The 19576-nt window shown below is 60.0% G+C and overlaps 8 protein-coding genes across 8 annotated transcripts; 6 read left to right on the plus strand and 2 right to left on the minus strand.

The window, feature by feature from the left end:
* Positions 1–108: 108 nt before the first annotated feature.
* On the plus strand, positions 109–461 carry L226DRAFT_538236 (uncharacterized protein). Its single transcript, XM_067681452.1, has one exon. It carries the CDS (start codon positions 202–204, stop codon positions 367–369), a length of 168 nt encoding a protein of 55 aa, XP_067531945.1. The 5' UTR covers positions 109–201; the 3' UTR covers positions 370–461.
* Positions 462–2203: 1742 nt separating this feature from the next.
* L226DRAFT_538237 (uncharacterized protein) lies at positions 2204–3394 on the minus strand. Its single transcript, XM_067681453.1, has one exon. It carries the CDS (start codon positions 2903–2905, stop codon positions 2558–2560), a length of 348 nt encoding a protein of 115 aa, XP_067531946.1. The 5' UTR covers positions 2906–3394; the 3' UTR covers positions 2204–2557.
* Positions 3395–5564: 2170 nt separating this feature from the next.
* Positions 5565–8413, plus strand: L226DRAFT_208380 (uncharacterized protein). The gene is made up of 2 exons (XM_067672890.1): positions 5565–5940; positions 6045–8413. Exons 1-2 carry the CDS (start codon positions 5678–5680, stop codon positions 8185–8187), a joined length of 2406 nt encoding a protein of 801 aa, XP_067531947.1. The 5' UTR covers positions 5565–5677; the 3' UTR covers positions 8188–8413.
* On the plus strand, positions 8410–9101 carry L226DRAFT_208377 (uncharacterized protein). Its single transcript, XM_067672889.1, has one exon. The coding sequence runs from the start codon at positions 8639–8641 to the stop codon at positions 9017–9019; it is 381 nt and encodes a 126-aa protein (XP_067531948.1). The 5' UTR covers positions 8410–8638; the 3' UTR covers positions 9020–9101.
* Positions 9102–11182: 2081 nt separating this feature from the next.
* Positions 11183–13462, plus strand: L226DRAFT_208400 (uncharacterized protein). Its single transcript, XM_067672891.1, has 5 exons — positions 11183–11553; positions 11618–11826; positions 11891–11947; positions 12365–12415; positions 12474–13462. Exons 1-5 carry the CDS (start codon positions 11359–11361, stop codon positions 13099–13101), a joined length of 1140 nt encoding a protein of 379 aa, XP_067531949.1. The 5' UTR covers positions 11183–11358; the 3' UTR covers positions 13102–13462.
* Positions 13463–13778: 316 nt separating this feature from the next.
* Positions 13779–16633, plus strand: L226DRAFT_538241 (uncharacterized protein; the record flags this gene model as incomplete). Its single annotated transcript, XM_067681454.1, has 5 exons — positions 13779–14847; positions 14896–14955; positions 15006–15437; positions 15490–16091; positions 16147–16633. The coding sequence occupies exons 1-5, from the start codon at positions 13824–13826 to the stop codon at positions 16630–16632; spliced, it is 2604 nt and encodes an 867-aa protein (XP_067531950.1). The 5' UTR covers positions 13779–13823.
* An 866-nt stretch (positions 16634–17499) lies between these two features.
* L226DRAFT_432688 (uncharacterized protein) lies at positions 17500–17713 on the plus strand (the record flags this gene model as incomplete). Its single annotated transcript, XM_067674719.1, has 2 exons — positions 17500–17604; positions 17666–17713. Coding segments are annotated over 2 exons (153 nt in total), but the record flags the coding sequence as incomplete, so codon positions are not given.
* Positions 17714–18353: 640 nt separating this feature from the next.
* Positions 18354–19567, minus strand: L226DRAFT_574117 (uncharacterized protein; the record flags this gene model as incomplete). The annotated part of the gene is made up of 3 exons (XM_067684977.1): positions 18354–18672; positions 18935–19456; positions 19527–19567. Coding segments are annotated over 3 exons (882 nt in total), but the record flags the coding sequence as incomplete, so codon positions are not given.
* Between the last annotated feature and the right edge of the window lie 9 nt (positions 19568–19576).

The raw sequence follows: 19576 nt of genomic DNA on the forward strand, positions 1-19576 counted from the left end.
GGCTGCCAGTGCCAGCGAACCCAATAGAGACCGCGACGGCCGAGCGCTGATAACGGTCCGGAGTTTCAGGCTGAGGCGGGCGTCGGCTGCAATCCACATTGACAGATTCGCTCTAGCGCGGGGTGGGGCGGGGGGCAGTCACGGCGGGCGGGCACCCCGGGGCCGACGTGCGTACCCAACTCGCTGGCAGCGCGCCGCCAGATGGTGCAGCGCTGTGCAAGCGGTGGAGCGGGCCACGCGTGGACGACGCCGGGGTCGCACTGGCCGGTGACGGGAGCGGGAGCGGGAGCGGGGTGCCTTGGGCTGCCGGCGGGAACGCTGCGCTGGGCCGCCGTTGCTCACGCGGACCTGGCTATCTGCAGTATCTGACGGCGAGATTCGCGTTCTCGCAGTGAGGACACGCCGTGCCTGGCCCCGGGGACGTGTAACGTGTACCGTGTACGTGAGCACGAACCTTATCTCCTTCCCCCGGCCCTCGAGTGTATGCTCCCAGCTCTGTACATTATATGTGGCAGAGTTCAATATACAGGCAGACAGCGTGTGTTTGCAAGCACTGACCTCGACCGCGACTGGCGTGGGCCGCGTCCGCCGGCCGCTGATCAAACAGCAGAACGTTCGCGCGTGCGCGTGAGGATTTCAGGAAAGCCGCCTAAACGTTTCATCACGATTTCGTGTTCGCGTTCGCGTCTGCGTCTGGCACGATCCCCATCGAATTCGCCGTCCGGGGTTAGTGCGTCTGTGCCTGACCATCCCCGTCCGTCCGTGTGTAAGCTCTGCTCTAAGCTCGCCAGTGGTATGTACCAGAACTCCGCGTGCACTGTGCAGCTCTCAGCTCTCAGCTTCAGGTTGCAAGCCTGGATTTGTCAGAAACTTGCGCGCGTGGCGCGTATCATGCGCTCTCAGCGCTCAGCCTGCGAGGTTATCCCGAAGTTAGAACTCATACTACAGGACACTCATTACACGTTACACCGCGGAAGCATTGCGCGGCGAGGCTTTCGGCTCCGAGAAGCTCGCTCGCTCGCCTGCCCCCCCCCCCCCCTTTCCGGCCTCTTGGAGGCAAAATGCCCGGGGGCGCGAGCAGTAGCCAGTAGCCGTTGTACAGCAGCTCCACTTGACTTGTGATGAACAACACTGCGCTGACGATTGGGGGGCACAGGGACTTTCGCGCAAGCTCCATGATCAAGCGCGTCGAGCACGTCTCAGCTGAAGAATCAAGATACATTGCGATGCGAGTCCTCGGAGATGAAGTCACCAAGGCACGTAGTACGAGACGTAACGTCACCGTGCAGTGTACACTCTCAGCCGCAGCTTCATGCATACCCAGCCCTGAGCTCCCCGCGGGCCGTGTGCAAGGTATGTACATTGTACCCTCGCGAGTCCCCGCTACTCACTAGTCACTCGCGTACGTACCCAGAAGTACGGGGGCCGCGAGGCTCACGCGAGCGGAACAACCCATATACATACTTATGTACGCCCTCCGGCAACGGTACGTACCCGGTCCGTCCGAGAGCTGCCCGGGCGAGGCCAGCGAGGCCCATGCCTAAGGCCTTGCAGCTTGAAGATTTGTCCTTCGTCAACTGGAGGCATGGGGCGGGGCACATGGGAAGAAGGGTGTCCGACGGGATCTGATATGCATCTATTGACTCGTACGCACGAGGGTCGCAAGGTTCGCGCTTGGTCAGCGCGTGGTCTCGTGCGCATTCTATTGCCATTGCCACCTGAGTCTTGAGTGAGTGAGTACTCGGTACTCGGGAAGTAGATCTTCATCCAGCAGATCCGGGACGCGTGTCGGACGGAGCTCAGGGCGAAGCAGAGACTGAGATAGAGACTGAGACTGAGGCTGAGAGCGGGAGCGGGAGTAGTAGGTACTTGCGCTTCACCGGCCGACGCGCTGCACGACTGCGAGAATGAGAATGAGAATGAGAATGGGAGCTCTGAGCGGGGAATGTGGAGAAGGACGAACGCTCAGCACGTCGCCTTCCTCAGAACTTGAGCGTGCAGGAAGTCGTCGAAGTCGTAAAACAGGAACTTGTGAACAGTGCGGGCGGGCCCTCGCGATCGGACCTGTGAACGCACAGGTACAGTGCGGTTGTGCGTGCGTCCGTGCGTGCGTGCCTCCCGAAGTTGGAACCGAAGACGAAGACAAAGACGAAGAGCCCTGGGGGTTTCCGACGGAGGTTGTACAGTCCCGGGGCCGCCGGGATGTCCGTATGCTCGAATGTCGACGTTGAACGTTGAACGTTGAATGGTGGAAGGGAGGGAATACAGAACGCGCGGGTCCGGATGCAGTGACCAGCACATTGCCAGTTGTCAGTAAAAAAAAAAGCTGGAAGAACGAGGCACGCAGAACTGCAGAACCGCGAGGGACAGAACGCAAGACAGCACACAGAACACAGAACGCAGAACACAGAACACAGAACACAGGATACAGAACACAGAACACAGAACACAGGATACAGAACACAGACCGGCCGAAACGCGCAGGCGAAGGCGAGGGCGAAGAAGGACCAGGGCGCGACGTGCGAAGCGTGCGCGTGAAGCGTGAAGCTACATGAAACTACGAGCGCGAGCGCGAGCGCAGGCGCGGTAACACCGGGTTCCAGCTTCCAGACGCGCCCACCGCCGCGGGAGCGTGAGCGTGAGCGTGCGCCGGTTTGCGCGAAATCGAAGTCGAAGGGGATGGGTGATAGTGAGGCGAGGACGCCCGGGAGGAGAGAGGAGGAGAGAGAGATGGGAGATGAAAGACGAGAGAGACGGAGAAGACGGGCGATAGGTGCGCATGTTCGAAGCGGACCACGGATGGGCTTGTATGCGTGATCGAGAGTGAGAGTGAGAGTGAGAGGAGCGCGGAGCTCGAGCCGTCGTGGTCCTTGGATCCGCTGGGACTGGTCCGGGAGAGGCACATCTCGTCCCGGGCAGGCGTGAACGCGCAGCGTGTGCGTGCGGCGTGCCGGAAACGTTTGGAGTACAAGGGTACAAGGGACGTACGGGACGCCGGGGAATTGCGCTTGTGTGAGGCCTGAGTCGAGAGTTGAGAGTCGACGTTGAACTGAGACCCCGGACGGCCGCGACTCGGACTCAAGGGCGCGGAGGGAAGAGACGGAGGGGAGGGAGGGAGAGCGGCGCGCGGCTTCGAGAGGCGGGTGTGACGAGAGCACGGCGCACAACGCACTCAGCAGAGAACGCAGACCGCCGAACAGAACTAGAACCAGAACAAGAAAAAGAACGAGACAGAAAGCACAGAGGAACAGACGCGTCCCGTCCCCTCTCCCGCGCGACTCGCCGTTAATATGAATGCACCCGCGCCCGCACCCGCCCGCGCCGTCGATCAGGCCCTAGAGGGAGGGCGAGGATCTGGATTCTGCACATCTCGGACTCGTTCCTGGGCTGGAGGACTCCGAAGGGCGGAATTGCCTTGAGGGACCCGGGCAAGGGACCAGTCACCAGGGGGGGCGCGGGGACACAGGAAGTGGAGCTCGCGCGTGCAGTCTCCGTGTGCGGGGTGCGCCTCTCTCGATGCTGTACACCTCACGCGCACGGGGGGTTGTACCTGAGGTGAGGCACGGAGTCGGACGCGCGGGGATGAGGCGCGTTAGCCCCGCTGCGTCTGTGTTCTGTTCTGTGTTCTGTTCTGTGTTCTGGGTCTGTTTCGTGAATCGCGAATCGTGCGAGTGAAGCGCGAATCGTGTATCGTGGTATTGGGAATGGGGCCATGCCATCCTGCTAGACCTAGGTAGGTATCGCTGGGCAGAGGTCTGAGGTCTGAGGCATGATGGACTGGTGTGCTCGAAACTTGAACTTGGCTGCGATCGACAGCTGCTCCCGCGTTGAAACCTGAACTTGACGCACTGGACAGTGCCGCCGGGTACCGGGTTTCACGTTTTCACGGCCGAACGCCGGCCGCGGGACGTGCCAGCAAACCAGCAAACCGATACTGTGCACGCATATGCATCGTCGAACTCGACTCGGACCTGTTGACGGACGACAGGTGGCTGGTGGCCGGTGACCGCGGAGGTTGAGCGCAGCTCGCTGTTCGCCGTTTCGCGGTTTGCTTTCGACCTATTCAGTACTTCAGACGTTGGCGTTCGAGGTCAGGTACGATCCCGGGGGAAGCGTGCGTGGCGCTCCGCCGCTGCGGGGACCTTGCACCTTGCAATCGCTGGATCCTGGAAGACGCTTGTCACTGTGGTGAGCACTACAGGAAGAACACTGACAGAAGACAGGAAGACACTTACAGGTGGCAGAGAGGGAAAAACCTCCGGAGATGACGAGAAGAGCATGACGGCGGACGCGTTCGAGGCTGACTGCGGTGAGTAAGCCCGGTGGAGGAAATTGATGAGCCATGAGAGGATGTGAATCTTCATGGTTCAATCAGGGATGCGATCGTGCCCCCGCCCCGGGGTCCGGGGATCAGTATCAGGTGTCCACGAAGGATGTCAATGGCATTTAGCGCGAAGCAGGGTTCGTGGTTCACGGGGCGATCAGGGCTTGGTGCGAGTGAGCGCGTCGGGAATCAGGAGGACGAGATGGATCAGAATGTGGTGAATAGGGTTGACGCAAATAGGATCACGAAGTTCGAGTTCTTGAGAGGGCAGACATTGATGTCGTGGGTCGGAGGAAGTGGACGTGATATGTTTCACAACGTCTAGAGTACTGATGGCTGAAGAGTACCAGGGCGGGGCGATTGGGAGGCGATAGGCCGAACCGCCGGGAGAAAGGCAGGCGCGGGATGAAGAAATCGAAGGGGAAGAGGCGTTTCGAGTGGACGGGGGACGTGATGGACGTGGGATGTGGCCGAGGCTGGAGTCGGGGGCGGATCAGGCGGATTTGGTGGTGATGTGTGTGGGAGTCGTGGATCTGTATCTGGCTCGGACTGGCGCGCGCTGCGCAGCGAGAGCGGCGAGCCACGTAAGGACGTCCTGAAGGTTTTGGCTTCGTGCTCTGTCTCTGCGACATATGCAAAAAAGTATCGTGAGATTGAAAGACGCACCCCGCCCGCCTGAACGTGCACACGTAGGGAGCGAAGGCAAGAGAGGACCCACGCACCGGGATGCCCGACGGATGAGCAGATCAGCCAGGAGCCACGTGTGGGAGGACACAGCCACCAGGGGGCGAGAACGCTCTCGGGCGTCCTGAGCTCGCAATCGCCGTCGGAGAGGCCGCATGGCGATTGCCTCCGATGTGCACCTGCGAGCGTAGGGCGGCGCGGGTGTCGCCTCCGTCGCGCATATGCATGCCCGGCGATGGCGAGGATTGGGTAACGCCGTCCGGGAGCGATGCACAGAAAGAGACCGAGGCCGGCGCGCGAGGAGGCCATCGTGCGGTTGTTCGGCAGAGCCCATGCATCGAGTACAACGACCTCAAACGGAATCGGATCCCGGCGTGGCACGTGGAGATAGCCCACTGATTCACCGCCTGATTGCGCCTTGCCGCCATCTGCAGCGTCCGTAGAGAGCACAATGTCGCTGCTGGTTGAGGGATATAAGACGGCAGGGATATGTTCTGATATGTTTTTGACGTCAAAGGGAAAGGTGGGGTGGTCCGCCTTCTAGATTCGGTACCGGCGAAAGAGTGCCTGACCCAGCGGTGCGGGCGGCGGATTCAGACTCCGCCGGAAGTGCCTTAATTGAGATTTCAGGCACCTTTTAGGTTGGGCTTGTGCCGCTTCCAACGGGCAATGGACAGCCAAAAGTCCCCGCCGTCGCTGCCCTCCACTGCCTCCCTCACCCCGCCCGACGCCCTCGACGCTGACATGGCCGCCGTCGTCGCCCACCAGCCCTTCCCCGCCCCGTCCACCGACAACCGCGTCCCTCCCGCCGCCAGCTCAGGCGTTGGCAAAACTCGCTATCGCCCCGCCCCGGCCAAGACCTTCCAATGCAGGGGCTACGGTGAATGCAGGATGGTCTTCAGCAGGAGCGAGCATCTCGCCAGGCACATCAGGTACGTCCCCGACTCTCTTGACGTCTTCCCCGCCCCTCTTCCTTTTTCGTCCTCCCCTCTCCCCGCCCGCCCCCCCCCTCAACGCGCTCACCGACGCCCACCAGGAAACACACCGGCGAACGTCCCTTCACCTGCCACTGCGGAAAGCAGTTCTCCCGCCTCGACAACCTCCGCCAACATGCTCAGACCGTCCACGCCGACAAGCAGGACCAGAACGAACGCATGATGCAGGAGCTCACCTCCCTCCATGCCACCATGACCGCCGCCTCAAAGGGCGGCAACGGTCGCAAGCGCGCCCAGGGGGCTTCAAACCCCTCGGGCGTGTCCCCCACCTCCGCCGCCTCCCTCAACGGCTCCATACCCTCCATGGCCGTCAAACAAGAGGACGGTTCCCACGCTGTTCCCCCTCTGGCCATCCGCCCCGGCACCTCCACCGGGTACGAAGGTGCGAATGCGCTCTTTCATCCGCCAGGCAGTAGCACTTGGCACATACAAACTTCCGACGTCGACCGACCCAGCGTCCGTCCCACGAACAGTCATTCCTTTCGTGACCCCGGCCAGTCCTTTCGTGCCCCCTCATCATCCGCTCCGTCTGCCCCAGGCCCCGCCTCTCTCTACCACCAACAGCTCCAGCACAACTCGAGCCAGTCCTTTCTCGTCCCCTCCGCCCCCTTCAACTTCAGTCTCTCCGATATCTCATCAGCAACACGCCCAGGATCTAGCAGCGGCCCTTCAGCATCAGCAACAGCAGACCCAGCTCGATCCCTCCCTCCCCTCAGTGCCGTCGTCCCCCCATCCCTCCCTCCCGTCCGGTCTATCCCACCCCCACCCGGGTCGCTCCCCGCCCCTCCAGTCCAACAGCAGCAACAACCCCTCACACACTCTTCCGTACTACCTCTACCAACACCATCCGGGCCCTATCACGGACGCAGACCCTCAACAGCTGCTCGCCCAGGCACCGCCCCCGCAGCATACTACTACCCACCAGGGTCTGCCGGCTCAGGCGCTTTCCCTCCAGGACCTGGAGCAATATCAAGCTTGGGCGCGCCTCGGGGGCCAGAGCTATCCCTTCGCTTTGCCATCGGACATGGACGCCTCGGCGGCGGTCTCGAGCCCATACGCAGACTCGGCAGCGGCTATGGAGGCGGCGAGGATGCATCAGCAGGACCAGCAGACGAGCCGACGTCTCCCGGCGGATACGACTCTCCATTTTCCTTCCACGCACCAGCCACAGGCGGGTCAGCGTCGTACGCCGCCGAATCCTCAGCAGCAGGCAGCGCATACGCACCAGGGGCGTCCAACCCACGCAAGCGACCTTACTCTGGATCCGACGACGATGACGGCGCCGCAGGTCCCCCACGCGAACGGTTCGGCGAACGGATCGGCGGAGATGCTCGGCCAGTTACCGGCGGCGGCGGCGAGTACGAGTACGGGAGCGAGTCTCGGCCCCAGTCTCGACGGCTCTCCGTCATGGAACTCTGCAATGACCCACCTGCAGATGCAGCAGCAGCTCGACCATTTGTACCGCTATCAGGCCCATCAGGTCTCGCAGGTGGGCATGGGAATGGCGGGGCCGGGGCCGGGACCGGCTCAGGCTCAGGCGCGCTCTCGCGGCCCACCACATCCTCAGGACTCGTCACAACCACAGCGCAGCTCGCACTCGTCGATCGGCCCAGTCGGAGTCCCCCTCCGTCAGCAGCACTCGCAGCAGTCGCAGATGTATTCGCTCGAGCTCCACCGGCACCAGCAGGAGCAGCTGCGGCAGCTCCGCCACCAGCAGCAGCGCGAGGAGACGGCGGAGCGCGAACGCCGGAACTCGGAGGAGGAGTATTTGAGGCGCCTCGCGGAGGCGTACGCGTCGGCGAATGGGGCGCAGCTTTCGGGCAGCCCGCATCCGGGGGCGCATATGGGCGCCACGGCGTATTTCCAGCATCACCAGCAACAGCAGCAGCAGGGTCCGCCTCCCCCGCCACAGGTCACGGTGCCTTCGCAGGGGGGAGTCCAGGACAGTCGCAGCTTCCACGGGCATACGGGAGCGCATCACCTGCACCATCAGCAGGCGGCGCTCCTGGCTCACCACTCGCACGCGCACACGCACACGCACACGATGCTGGACGGGGGCTATCCCCTGCAGGTGGACGGCGCGCCGGGGGATCCCCTGGACATGGGAATGCCGCCGGGCCTGGGGGAGAGTCCCACAGGGATGATCAAGTACGAATCCCCGCTGCCGTTGGAATGAGGGCGTAGGCGTAGGCGCGGCGTTGGGGTTCGTCGGTGACGCGGCGCGGCGCTCGCTCGTCCTGCTCTGCATGCTTTGCGTGGAGGACGGCGTTCGTCGGTCTTTGCCTCTCCTCTCGTTCGCGTTCGTCGCTCGCGCTCGCTGCTGCCTGTGCTTGGTTCTCGTCTCCTCTCCGTCTCGCGTTCGTCTGTTGTGTTTCTATCTTGCTCGCGCCCGTACATACGTAAGTTGATTTACACGTATATATCTAACTCTGCTCCTGCTCCTGCTCCTGCTCCTGCTCTCCACGCATACCATACTTACCTGTACGCACACCCGACCGTCCGCTAATACCGTAACCGTTGCTGCTCGTTTCTCCCGGCTCCCTGCCCCCCGCGCCCCTTGCCTGCCTGATGCGCGTGCGCGCCGTTACCCGCTTGCTGTTCTCATGTGCGCACGCCCGTCCGGCTTCCATGCTTCATGCTATTCTGCTATTTCACATTTGCCTATACGTTCTTTGTTCTTTGTCTTTGTGTTTTGTTTGTCTTTTTTCGGTGGATTCATACATACAAGGGTTTCATCGCTCGTGCGCCTTCTTTCGTTTCGTGGGTCTTTGCGCGTAGGGGCTCGTACATGCACATGTGTTCTACTATCCTTTTCTTCTTCTACATAGCTCCGCTGTCCGAAGGACTCTTCCTGCCCCATGCCTGTGCCTTGCGCTCGTGTTTGTCAGTTGCTTCAAGCTTGTTTTACCGTCTCGTTTCGCTCGCGTTCGCGTTCGTACTCTCTGGCTCGTGTTTCCCTTCTCGTGTTCCGACTCGTCTTTTCGCTCGTCTTTCTCTCTCTCTCTCATGGTTGTAAGCTCGGTTTAGTCGTAGAATAAAAATCCGCTGCGGGTGCTTGCGTGTATACCTCCTTCCGACTCCGAGTTCGAGTTCGAGAGTAGCGATAGCCCGATCGTGAGTATCAGACTTGGAAGCTTGAGATCTTGAGACTACTAGTGCTAGGTGAGTACCTTGAGTCGCGTCGCTGAGTTTTGCTGAACCTTGCTCAGGTAAAAGTTCGGACGCTGCGGCGCGCAACTCAGAGTCATGATAGCGGGACGATAGCCCGAGTATTCGACGTCTGAGATGATAGATCGCGCCCGGGTACCGCGAGTTCTACGCCGCTGAACCAACCTTGCAGCTCAAGCTCAAGCTCCGAGTCGGTGACGTCCTCCCCCTTCTACGGCCGCCGTTGTCCGAATCCGAGGTTGGCGTCACGGTGCGATAGCGGCGGCGTGGGTGCACACTGTACACTTACCACGCATGATAGCGCGAGCTCGTGCGTGGGGGGTCGGGCGTGAACGCATGAATGGTTCTTGCTATCCCCGCTCTCAAGGTCGCCCGTCGCCCGCTGCTCCGTCGGTGAGCCATGCTGAGGCGATCGCACGATCGAGCTCGAGGAATCAGGATCGGGGGGCAGATATGTACATACACTGTATCGCCAGCCACCGATCGACTCTTCAGCTTTCCGAATCCGAGCTAGGGGAGTCGAATGGGAAGTGGGCTAGGCTTTGGATGCGAGTACTAGATAGCAGGGCTCGTCGGAGGGGTTCAGAGAGTTCATCTGGATAGGAACATTGTCCTTGTCTGCATATGATCGGAAGTTCGCGCTTGGCTCCAGCGTTGCGTATATTGCGACGTCATTCGTTCCCATGAGCTGGTGAACAGGGTTGAGGCCGAGGGGGTGGAGAAGGTTATGTCGCTGTCGCTGTACGATGGTTACGACTCGCGATCGAGTATTCCGATTCCCCAGGGTTCACGCACACGAGTCTGTCTTTCGAGGTTTCCTGCACGCAAGGCACGGTCTTCGATCCGCTCGGGGAACCTGGGGGGAGTATGTAGAGTACTATAGTCTCTGTCCGTGGTCTTCAGGCTGATAATATCAGAGGGGGTTGATTCGATCCGATTCTGATAAATAGCATTTATTCCTTAGGGTCATAGCTCCACTTGCAGCCGCACCTAGCGGTACAGATAGGGGAGGGAGACAGTATGTGGCCCGGGCTGGTAACCACAACGTTTGCGTACTAATCGCCACGGCCAACTCGGGTCGGTCTACCTTTCTACATGGAGCTGCAAGGAGGTGTAAGTCGCGCAAATGAGGTGTTCCAAGACCTCGTAGCTGGACCGCAGAACCATGAGAGCTTCAGGTCAACTCGGACAACCGCAAGTCAGAAGGTTAGACGCGTCGGGCCGCCTCGTATCCGTCGGCCCGCTCTTCCGTTTATCCGTCGCGGGAGAATCGCGGTCAAGCGCGCAACGCGCTACGGTCAAACTCACGGCTCCTTCGCGGTTCGTGTAGCCTACCCATCTCTATCCCGTGAGCCCTCAGAAGACCGTGCTTGATGCAAAACAATGTGCAAGGCGAATGGAGCTGAGTGAATGGGAACCCGGCGGGATATCCACCGGGCGACAACAATCAGGTACGTCTCTCAGATCTAGCCGACGCCTGCGAATTCATCGACCATCCTTTCCCAGCCCATCCTCCGCCATGACAACGAGCCCCCGCAGAACGTGTTGTTCTGGCACGGGACGATCTGCAGCGTGCGCCCACGCTCCTGAGGGTCTGCACGGCCTTGGACGGTGCGCAGCGATGTTCGAGTTCAGGGAGACGATCCCGAGGGAGGGTTTTGTATGCGAGAAGAGCTGTATCAGTGATCGCAGCGGCCCCGACGGATGGGACTCCAGCAGGGGCGGGACATCACTGCATCACCCACCGGATCAAACACAGCGAGGGACAGGACAGCTGGCGACGTCGCCCGTGCGCGCCGACCACCGTTCCTGGGCCTCCCATCCGCGCTCATAGCGTTCCCGTCAGCTTCAAGGTCTGCTTCTTCCTCTGCGCTCATCCTGACTCTGAGGCCTGCCTGCGCCCGACAATCTTTACCGTCCCAACTCGCCGTCCTTCCTTCGCGCTCGGTACTCTGCAGGCTCGCTCTCATGCTTGCCAGCTCCCACCGACATACCCATACCCTCCCGAGAGCTCGGTGTTGAACTCGTTGCTTCTGCTGCCGGCATCCCCGCCCGCCGCTTGCGCTTGTGACCTCCCGCCCTAGCCAGCCAGCCTGATTCTCTCGTCATACGATACCCACGCGCAGCCTGCGCCCACATACCTCGCGCACCAGCTAGCCAGGCCTACCCTCCTCCTTTCAGTACTGTATGAACTTCACAGTCGACGACGCGGACCCGAGCTTCTCCTACTCCAATGGCTGGGCTGTCCAGTCCGACAGCGACGCCGACCGCGACGAGTTCTTCCAGAGCACGTACCATGTCGCGACCGCCGACGGCGCATCCATGTCTTTCCAGTTCCAAGGCTCAGCGTTCACGCTTTACGGCTCCAAGGGCCCCGGACATGTACGTTTCGCTTACTTCCCCGCCCGATTGGCACCCTAGCTTGACGCTTAGCTCGATCATGCAGGCGAAGTACCAACTGCAGTTCGACAGCACGGTCGTGACCCTCGATGCGTCTGCAGACGAGACGGCGTTCCGCCAGGAGCTCTTTTCGCATGCGTTCTCGTCCAACGGCTCCTCTGCGGTGCACCTCGTGAAGATGACGGCCATTCTGAGCGGAGACGGCGTCAAGGGCAAGTGGCTGGATGTGGACTACATCACCTTCACCTCAGGAAGGTGCGTGTTCCATCCTTCGTGCCGCTTCCATCTCATCTCATCTTGTTCGCGTTTTGTTCTGCAGCGGCGCCGCATCCTCGATCGGGACTGCCACCTCCACGCCGCCTTGGGAAACATCGCAGTACGTGCCTTTCCGCTTTTCACTTCACCGTGCCCTTGTCCCCGTTTCGCGCCGCCCCCTTCTTCCCGCGTTGTGCCGTATGGGTCTTGCTAGTGCCGCGTCCGACGTCTCACCATGCCGCAGTGGCTGTCGATTTCCGTCATGGACGCGACATGGTGTGTGAGCGTGTGTGACGTCGACCACATGCAGTGCGCGTGAGCCTCGCTGCGGTGATCTTCGCCGTCTTTCATTTCATTGATTCGTTCCGCTCCACCTATCCATCTGTCCCCGTCCATCTTTCCAGATGCAGCGAATGTATGCTCGGTGCGCTTCTCGTATGTGCTTCTTCCGCTGCGTGTAGGCCCGCGTGGCGCCGTCCGGCTTTTTGTGTGTTGTGCGTCCCGAATTCATTCGCTAACACCGTGTTCACGCATACAGAACCGCATCTGGATCATCAAGTTCGAGTTCAAGTGTCATCCCATTCTCCGGGTATGTACGGCGTGCATGTGCTCGCTGGCCCGCTCTGACACCAGTCCCCTCTACACAGCTCGACGTCCCCCGCGGCCTCCTCCTCCTCATCTTCCTCCAACAAAGTCCCGACCGTCCTCGCAGTCCTCTTTGGGGTGCTCATCGGCATCGCCCTCCTCGTCCTCACCATCTACCTCATCCTCCGCCGCGTCTACAACAGGCGGCGAGCCCGCGAACGCGCATTCCGGTACGGCCAGTCCTCGATCAACCCCTCCGGCTTCTCCGCAGCCTCCGCAGCCTCCGCAGCCTCCCAGAAGTCCGCTCCTTCCGGGACAGGCGGCGGCGGCGGCGGGAGCGGCAGCGGGTTCATCGACACCGTCACGAGCGTCTTCGGCGGCGGCGGTAGCCCGCGCTCGCCCACCCCGAGCTCGCCCATGATGAACTACACGCACATGCACGAGCTGAGCGCGCCGAGTCTGAGCCTGAGCAATCATGCGCTCGAGATGCGGGGCATGTCTATTGACCGGCCGCAGACGCGCGAGGGGCTCGTCCAGACCCCGTCGAGCGCGAGGGAGGGCGCGGGGACGCCGACGACCTCGAGGCCGCTCCTGAGCGCATCGCCGATTGCGTGGACGCGGCAGTTGAAGGTCGCAGGCGGGCATAAGGGAGACGCGGATTCGTTGCGGACAGACTTTTTGCAGGTGTAGGACTTGTTTGTTTTGACTTTTTGTTTTTTGGAATGGTCGCCTCCTTCTTGCGCTCGCCGCTCGGGCGTCCGGCTCGAGATGTACGTAGGATTATGCTTGCTCGCTCTTGATCTCGTGCGTTACATATACAGCCTTATGCTCTATGGATTGGAGCGCGCTCTGGCTGTCTTTTGCCCGTAGTGCAACGTCGACGACGACATCGCTCTCCCCTACATCATTCTACTACCTACTTCTACTTCATTGTTCGTGGTGTTTTAGTGTAGTTTTCATCCGTACACGCGGACTATTCAGTCGTCTCTCACTGCACGTGCATAGTTGTCGTCGATTGCTTTGTACTCGTATAGCTAGTTGTTACTCCACGCAAGAGTCGCGTCATGCTTGACTTCGATCTTCCATAGTCATACCTAATCGTCCCATGCCATCGGAAGTCTGAAACGCTCATAGGTCCGCGAAAACCGCAGCAACTTCTTCTATCATACGCACTACTGACTGTATGTAGCAGAGGGTCCGCCAGGTTGCAGAGTTCACTTACTACTAGCCTCGGCTCGGTTTCCTGGTGTATGTGCATGTTATCGCTCACTCTGGCGCTCGACTTACCGCCACCGCCACTACTCCGAGTCGTTCCTAACCAGTGAACCACCACCTTTCACACATCCAGAATCGCAACGCCATCTACGCAGCACAGGGCCCATGAAAACAACTAGCTCACTGTCTTCGACTCCATGGATGCTGCAGAAAGACGCTGGAAAGAATATCTGCTTGAACTCCGGGTCCGCGAGCTGGGTGAACAGACCTGGCAGTTTCCCGCAGACGACATCGCGCGCATGCTCTCTCCCAAGTCCATCAACGCCGCACACTCTCCGGAGAAGCTACAGGAGCCATATCCTCCTCTGGCGTGCTACACCTGCCTAAGCGACGACCATTGCGTCCGCAACGCCCTCAACACAATCTCTCGGGCTCAACCACTGCACCTCGTAGCGCGTGTCGAGAGGCTAAACTACCAGCCTCTCGCCGGCTTCTTGAATGAATGTGTTTTTCACTGCAAGGACGTCTACGCGAGTCTTCGCCGCAAGAAGCCGTCGCCTCTCAAGCTGGGAACTCCCTGGTTTCCCAACCTCGTCTTCTCTCCATATGACCGCCCCACCGGAGACAAGGTCCCTGGCGCGCCTGCGCTCAAGCCGGACATAGTTGCAGGACGGCGCAAGCTAAACAAGAAGACAGTCTGCTACTGGAGTCGAGCGAGCCCGGGCGACAACGAGATGGAGATCGACTTTGCTGTAGAGGTCAGCAACAACTGGAAGGAGCTCGTCATGCAAGCATCGACCTACGCTCGCGCGCAGAACAGCGCGATGCCCTTGCGCGCGTTCAGCCTCGTCATCGGCGTTAACCACTCGACCAACGAGCTTCGCTTCCTCCTATACCATCGCGGTGGCCTCACCGCATCTCGCCCAATCCGCATCGATACCGCACACGGCGTACTGCAGGTGCAGAAGGTCTTGTTCTCCATTCTACTGTGGCAGACGCCCCAGGACGCGGGTCTCCCGTCGTTCACAAACGGCGATGACTTCCTTCTCCCTTCATCCGCCTCTCATCCAGATCGCTCCGTACAAGCCGTGGCGGATCAAATTCTCTTCCATTCGCTCTCTGTTCGCGGTCGAGGTACCCTCGTAGTCCGCGCCTATCCCACCGCCAGCCAACTGCAGAGGTCAGCACGCATAGCAGACAAGGCTGATGCTGCTCGAGCGGGTAGGTGCTACAGCTGTCCTTCGGAACCGCATTGACTGGCTTCTGCAGGGCCGCACACCCCCACGGAACCTGTCACGGGAGAGTCTCAAGCCGCAGAGCATGCTTTTCGTAAGTCTACTTGAACTCTACGCACCATGATGTTCATCGAGCCTTCGTAGCTGCCATCGTACCCCGGCGGTATCATGCGCAACAACTGACTTACGTGAAACCACACGCTGTCACGGGTCCCGAACACGCGTCGTCTGCCATCGGGGATGACCGTTTTGTTCTCAAGGGTTCATGGCCAGACAAGCCAAAGCGAGGACTGGAGCCCACAGTCTATGACAATATCAGTGGCGATTTCGGAGTACCACGCCATCGCATCTCCTTCGAGGCATGCCGCGCGGATGGATCCGCGTTCTCAAACGCGATGTTCCTACCACCCCCGGACAGCGAATGGGCATCGTATCACTGGCCCTTGACGGCTACGACGGCCAGCGAGCCGGACTACCGCACGCTCTCTGTCACTGCGACCGAGGACGAGGGGTACAGCCTCGAGAGATGCACGGACGCATGGGATCTCAGCTGGTGCACCCTGCACTGTCTCCTCGGTGGGTGTTCCTCCGTTATGGTCTGCATCTCCAAGCTGACAATTAAATCCAGGATGGCTCAATTACATGAAAATCGGCAATGACAGTCCCGGCGTACTGCATCGTGACATCAGCATCGGCAACCTCGTCAAGCTCGTCAAACCGCGCATGTGCCCGCTGTTCACGACACGAGGCGTGGCGAACTTGTTAAAGGATGCGCAGGATACCCCCGCGACCAACGACCTCGCGAACCCTCTGGCCCGTTCAAGTTCGGACCCACAGACCGCCCCGCAGTCGCTCTGCGGCTCGCAGCACACGTCCTCGGCTACACGCTTGTCCGGCAGCACCGTCGTCCCCGCAAAGCGGCCGTCCGTGTCTGCCCAGGCGGGCAGCGCGACCAAGAAGGCACGTTCCAGCGCGCCCGTGAGCACCAAGGATTCAGGGGAGAGCGAGCAGCCCGGTCAGGCTAGCGCGGCCAACTTCTGGGGCGGCCTGAAGACTGCTGCCGGGCACGACGCATATCTTCTGCCGCTTGTGGTCGCTGCCGAACGTCTTGAGAGCGCACTCGCAAAGCTTGGAGTCTCGACCGAGTGCCAGGCGGTGACCATCGACGCCGACATGTCGGCCTTCCTAGGTGAATATTTCACCACTTCGACGCATGCCGGAGCCGTCTCTGTAAGTCCAACTCACAACTTTCCGAGGTGTTCTGCACATGCTGAGTCACGCCCAGGGCACGCCCGAATTCATGTCGGTCTTCGTGAGGAAAGCCATGGAGAAGAAGGTGTCGTACCTCCAGAACCCAATCGACGATCTCCTCTCGTTCTGGTACACCGTCCTCTGGGCCACGCTCTTCAACCCGGACGTGCTCAAGGACGTCCACGACTCCACCCTCGTAAACCAGGTGAAGAAGTGGCGTAAGGCTATCGCTGGAACGACGGAGGAGCGCGAATCCGTAGTCTCTAATTTGACTTTCGGGCGCCTCGCTTCGTCCGCCCATTCTGTGCTCTTGAAGGTGATGGCGTCGCTGCTGGTCAAGTGGTTCACGTCCCTCGCTCAGCTAGGGGAGCAGTTTTTGCAGGCCTTCAAGGGATGCACGGAGCCGCGCCAGAAGCTGCTCGTCTTCTACAGGTTCACATATGAAGGCGTTGCGGAATATGTGGAGCTGTTGCATGAACGTCGCGGGACGTTGCAAGGTGCCTCATTGGCAGGTGGTTGACCTCCTCATTCTCCATATATTGTGTGCATGACAATAGTACTGGCTGTTGATATCCAGAACGAATGGCTTGAGATCGCACTCGCAAAGCTCTTCTGTCACGCCCGGAGGCTCTCGCTGCTGTCTACTTCACCCGGCAACTCGCCGTCTCTGTTACTTCCGCCACGTCGTCCTCCGCATACTGACCTTGCAAGTAACGCACCCTACCATCTCGCCGCACGCATTGCGCATACAGGCCCAGCTCCATCCCACGCACAGCTCCAACCTGAGCTTGGCCCCGCCCTTGCTGATCCCCATGCGCCGCTGCTTCAAAGCTTCAACACTCGCCCGTGCTCTTCATTTGCACGGCTGCCCGTATTTGCGAGGGTTCCTAGGGCGTCGGAGCGCCGCAGGTACGTCTGTCTTATCTATCATCGTGAGTACCGTACAGTAATTCCTTCGTGATTCTCGTCTGCCTCTCGTCCCCCGCGCACCCGACCATCTCCAACTCACACACATGCACACGCTATTCTAACCTCACATCTACGCACAACAATGGCTGACAACGTCGACGGGCCAACAGGCTCCCCACCGCTGCCTCCGCTGCCCTCGAACTCTTCGCTCTCTCGAACTCGGCCGTGGAGGTGATACGCCTCTTGGACCCAACGAACACGACCGAGACCCCGCTCGCTCATGCCTCCGATGTGAATCTGCCGACCGTCTACTCTCTCCCGCCGCTGACGAGCCTGTCTGCAGACAAGGCAAGTTCACGATACACTCCAAGGCCGTCGTCTGCCAGGATGTAGAACTCAAAAGTGACATCACCATCGGCGCAGGTCCGTCCATCCTCGACCGTTTGCCTTTCTCCTCACGCTCACTTCCGTCCGCCCGGGGACCATCGTCCATCTCAAGGCAACCACATTCGCCATAGCACGCCTCATTGTCATCGGCTCCGGTTGCATCATCGAAGAGCATGCTATCATCGTCAACAGGTCCGTCTCTGTCTTCGCATCCCTCGCTTTCTTGCTCACGCTCACACTGTTCGTCCTCCAGGCAGAAGGAGGTCATGCGCATCGGCGACCACAACCTCTTCACGATCGGCTGCCTCAGTCTTCTCCCATCTCAAAGTGGACATACTGGTCTCCACTCCATCTTGACTTCTCTTTGTCCCGTGCCCGTAATACCTCCCCGTTCCTGCCTTCCCAAGCTCCTCACTCCAGCACTCTCGCCCAGCGGCCTTCATCTGCAGCTAACTGACATGTGCATCCTACCCACGTACCCCAGTCTTCTCGCTCGGTCTCGACCAGCAACATTGCCCTCGCTGCTGGGCGAGACTGCAGACCTATCGTGCCAACTCAGCAGGTCAGAACGATATCAAAACATGTGCCAGGGTCGCTCCCATTTCATCAGCAAACGGGGGACTTGACGGTAGGGGAATACACGCAAGACAACGTGTGCAGGGCGAGGCAGGCTCCCGTCCGAGTACTGGGCATCTGCATGGCCCGATCGGGGACCATCTATCCGACGGCCGCCTATATGTTTCCGTTCGACAATACTCCGTCCTGTAATGAAGCCGCGGATACCCTGGTAATGTACAGAGAATTATACACTAATGCGTACCTTCATTAGAGTGGAGGAGAAAGGTATGCCCTTGCAGGAGCCCGGCGCAGGGCATAAGTCTCCTAGTCGCACAGTTGCCGTGATTGCACGGCAGCTGTGCAACTAGGAGAATCATGCTACTGAATCTAAAGGGGTGCGTAGTTAGCGTATAGATCGTCTTCCTCCTCCTCCTCCCCCTGGTCGTTTTCCTCCGCTGTCGGGGCCAAGTCGTGGTCCGAGTCCTCACCGCCGCTCATGTCTCCGAAGAGGTCACCCCACTCGATCGTGTCGTCCTCGTTCGGGTCTGCAAGAAGCACTTCGGCAGGGTCCTCATCGTCTTCATCCGAAAGCAGTGCTTGCAGCGCCTCGTCCAGCGTCGGGAAAACGTGCAAGTAGAGGTAGTTGATGATAGTGCAAGATGCAGGACTGTCGCGCACAGTAGCAGTGGGTCGGCGATACCCGAGACTGTGGTGAGCGGCAAAGGTTTGTCGAGGGCGCTTAGTGTCTGTAGACCTCTGTAGAGGGGCGCGGGTTGTTCGATATTGCCCTGCAAAATAAAATCGAGACATGCGAGCAATTACAGTCCAAGTCAGAGAGACCTGAGGTAAGAAAGCTAAGAGGTGCTTGTGTGTTTTTGCTGTGCACACTCGGAATGACGGTGAAGGGACAGCCGCAGCGTATTCAGCCGCAGTGTATTCACAATGCGGCAAAGCCATGCGCAGCATACATCTCGTCTATATAGTCCTCGTAGTCCGAGTCCGAATCCCCACCGTTCGCCTCCGCGAAGCGCAGCCGCTGTGCGACCTCGGGTTCACCCTCCCCCTCATCCAACTCCTGCGCGTCCTCGTCATCCTCGCTAAGCTCGTGTCCATGCCCCAAGTCCAGGTCGTACTGTCCGTATGGGCCGTCGTCCATGTCCTCATCCACCCCCTCGACATCCTGCGCAATTTCCATCTCGACGTCCTCCTCGACATCCTCGTCTGGCCCTGTTCCGTGTTCAAGGTGTGGCTCATCCATCTCAGCGCGCCTCAAGTCCGAGTCCAGGTCGTTCTCGCCATCGCCTTGAGGACTGTGAGCCGCGTCGCCATGAGACCCAGATCGCCCGGACACCGTGTCGATGTCGAGGAGAGCGCCATGCGCCTTCCGCACACGGAAACGGTGCTGGCGAGAGGTGTCTACGTCGACACCGATCCCCTTGTGTCCGATACCGCCGCCATGGTGCCGCATGAAGATGTCACGGTCTGCGAACCTAAAGACGCGGCAGGAATAATGTGTAAATATGTTAGGAAACACTGCTAGAGAAATGAGATCACACGTACATGGACACCTCGAAAAATGCGTAGTCTTGCTCCTCAAGGACCTCGTCGGC

The sequence above is a fragment of the Lentinus tigrinus genome (assembly GCF_003813185.1).
Source record: "Lentinus tigrinus ALCF2SS1-7 unplaced genomic scaffold L226scaffold_30, whole genome shotgun sequence".
Classification (NCBI taxonomy): domain Eukaryota; kingdom Fungi; phylum Basidiomycota; class Agaricomycetes; order Polyporales; family Polyporaceae; genus Lentinus; species Lentinus tigrinus.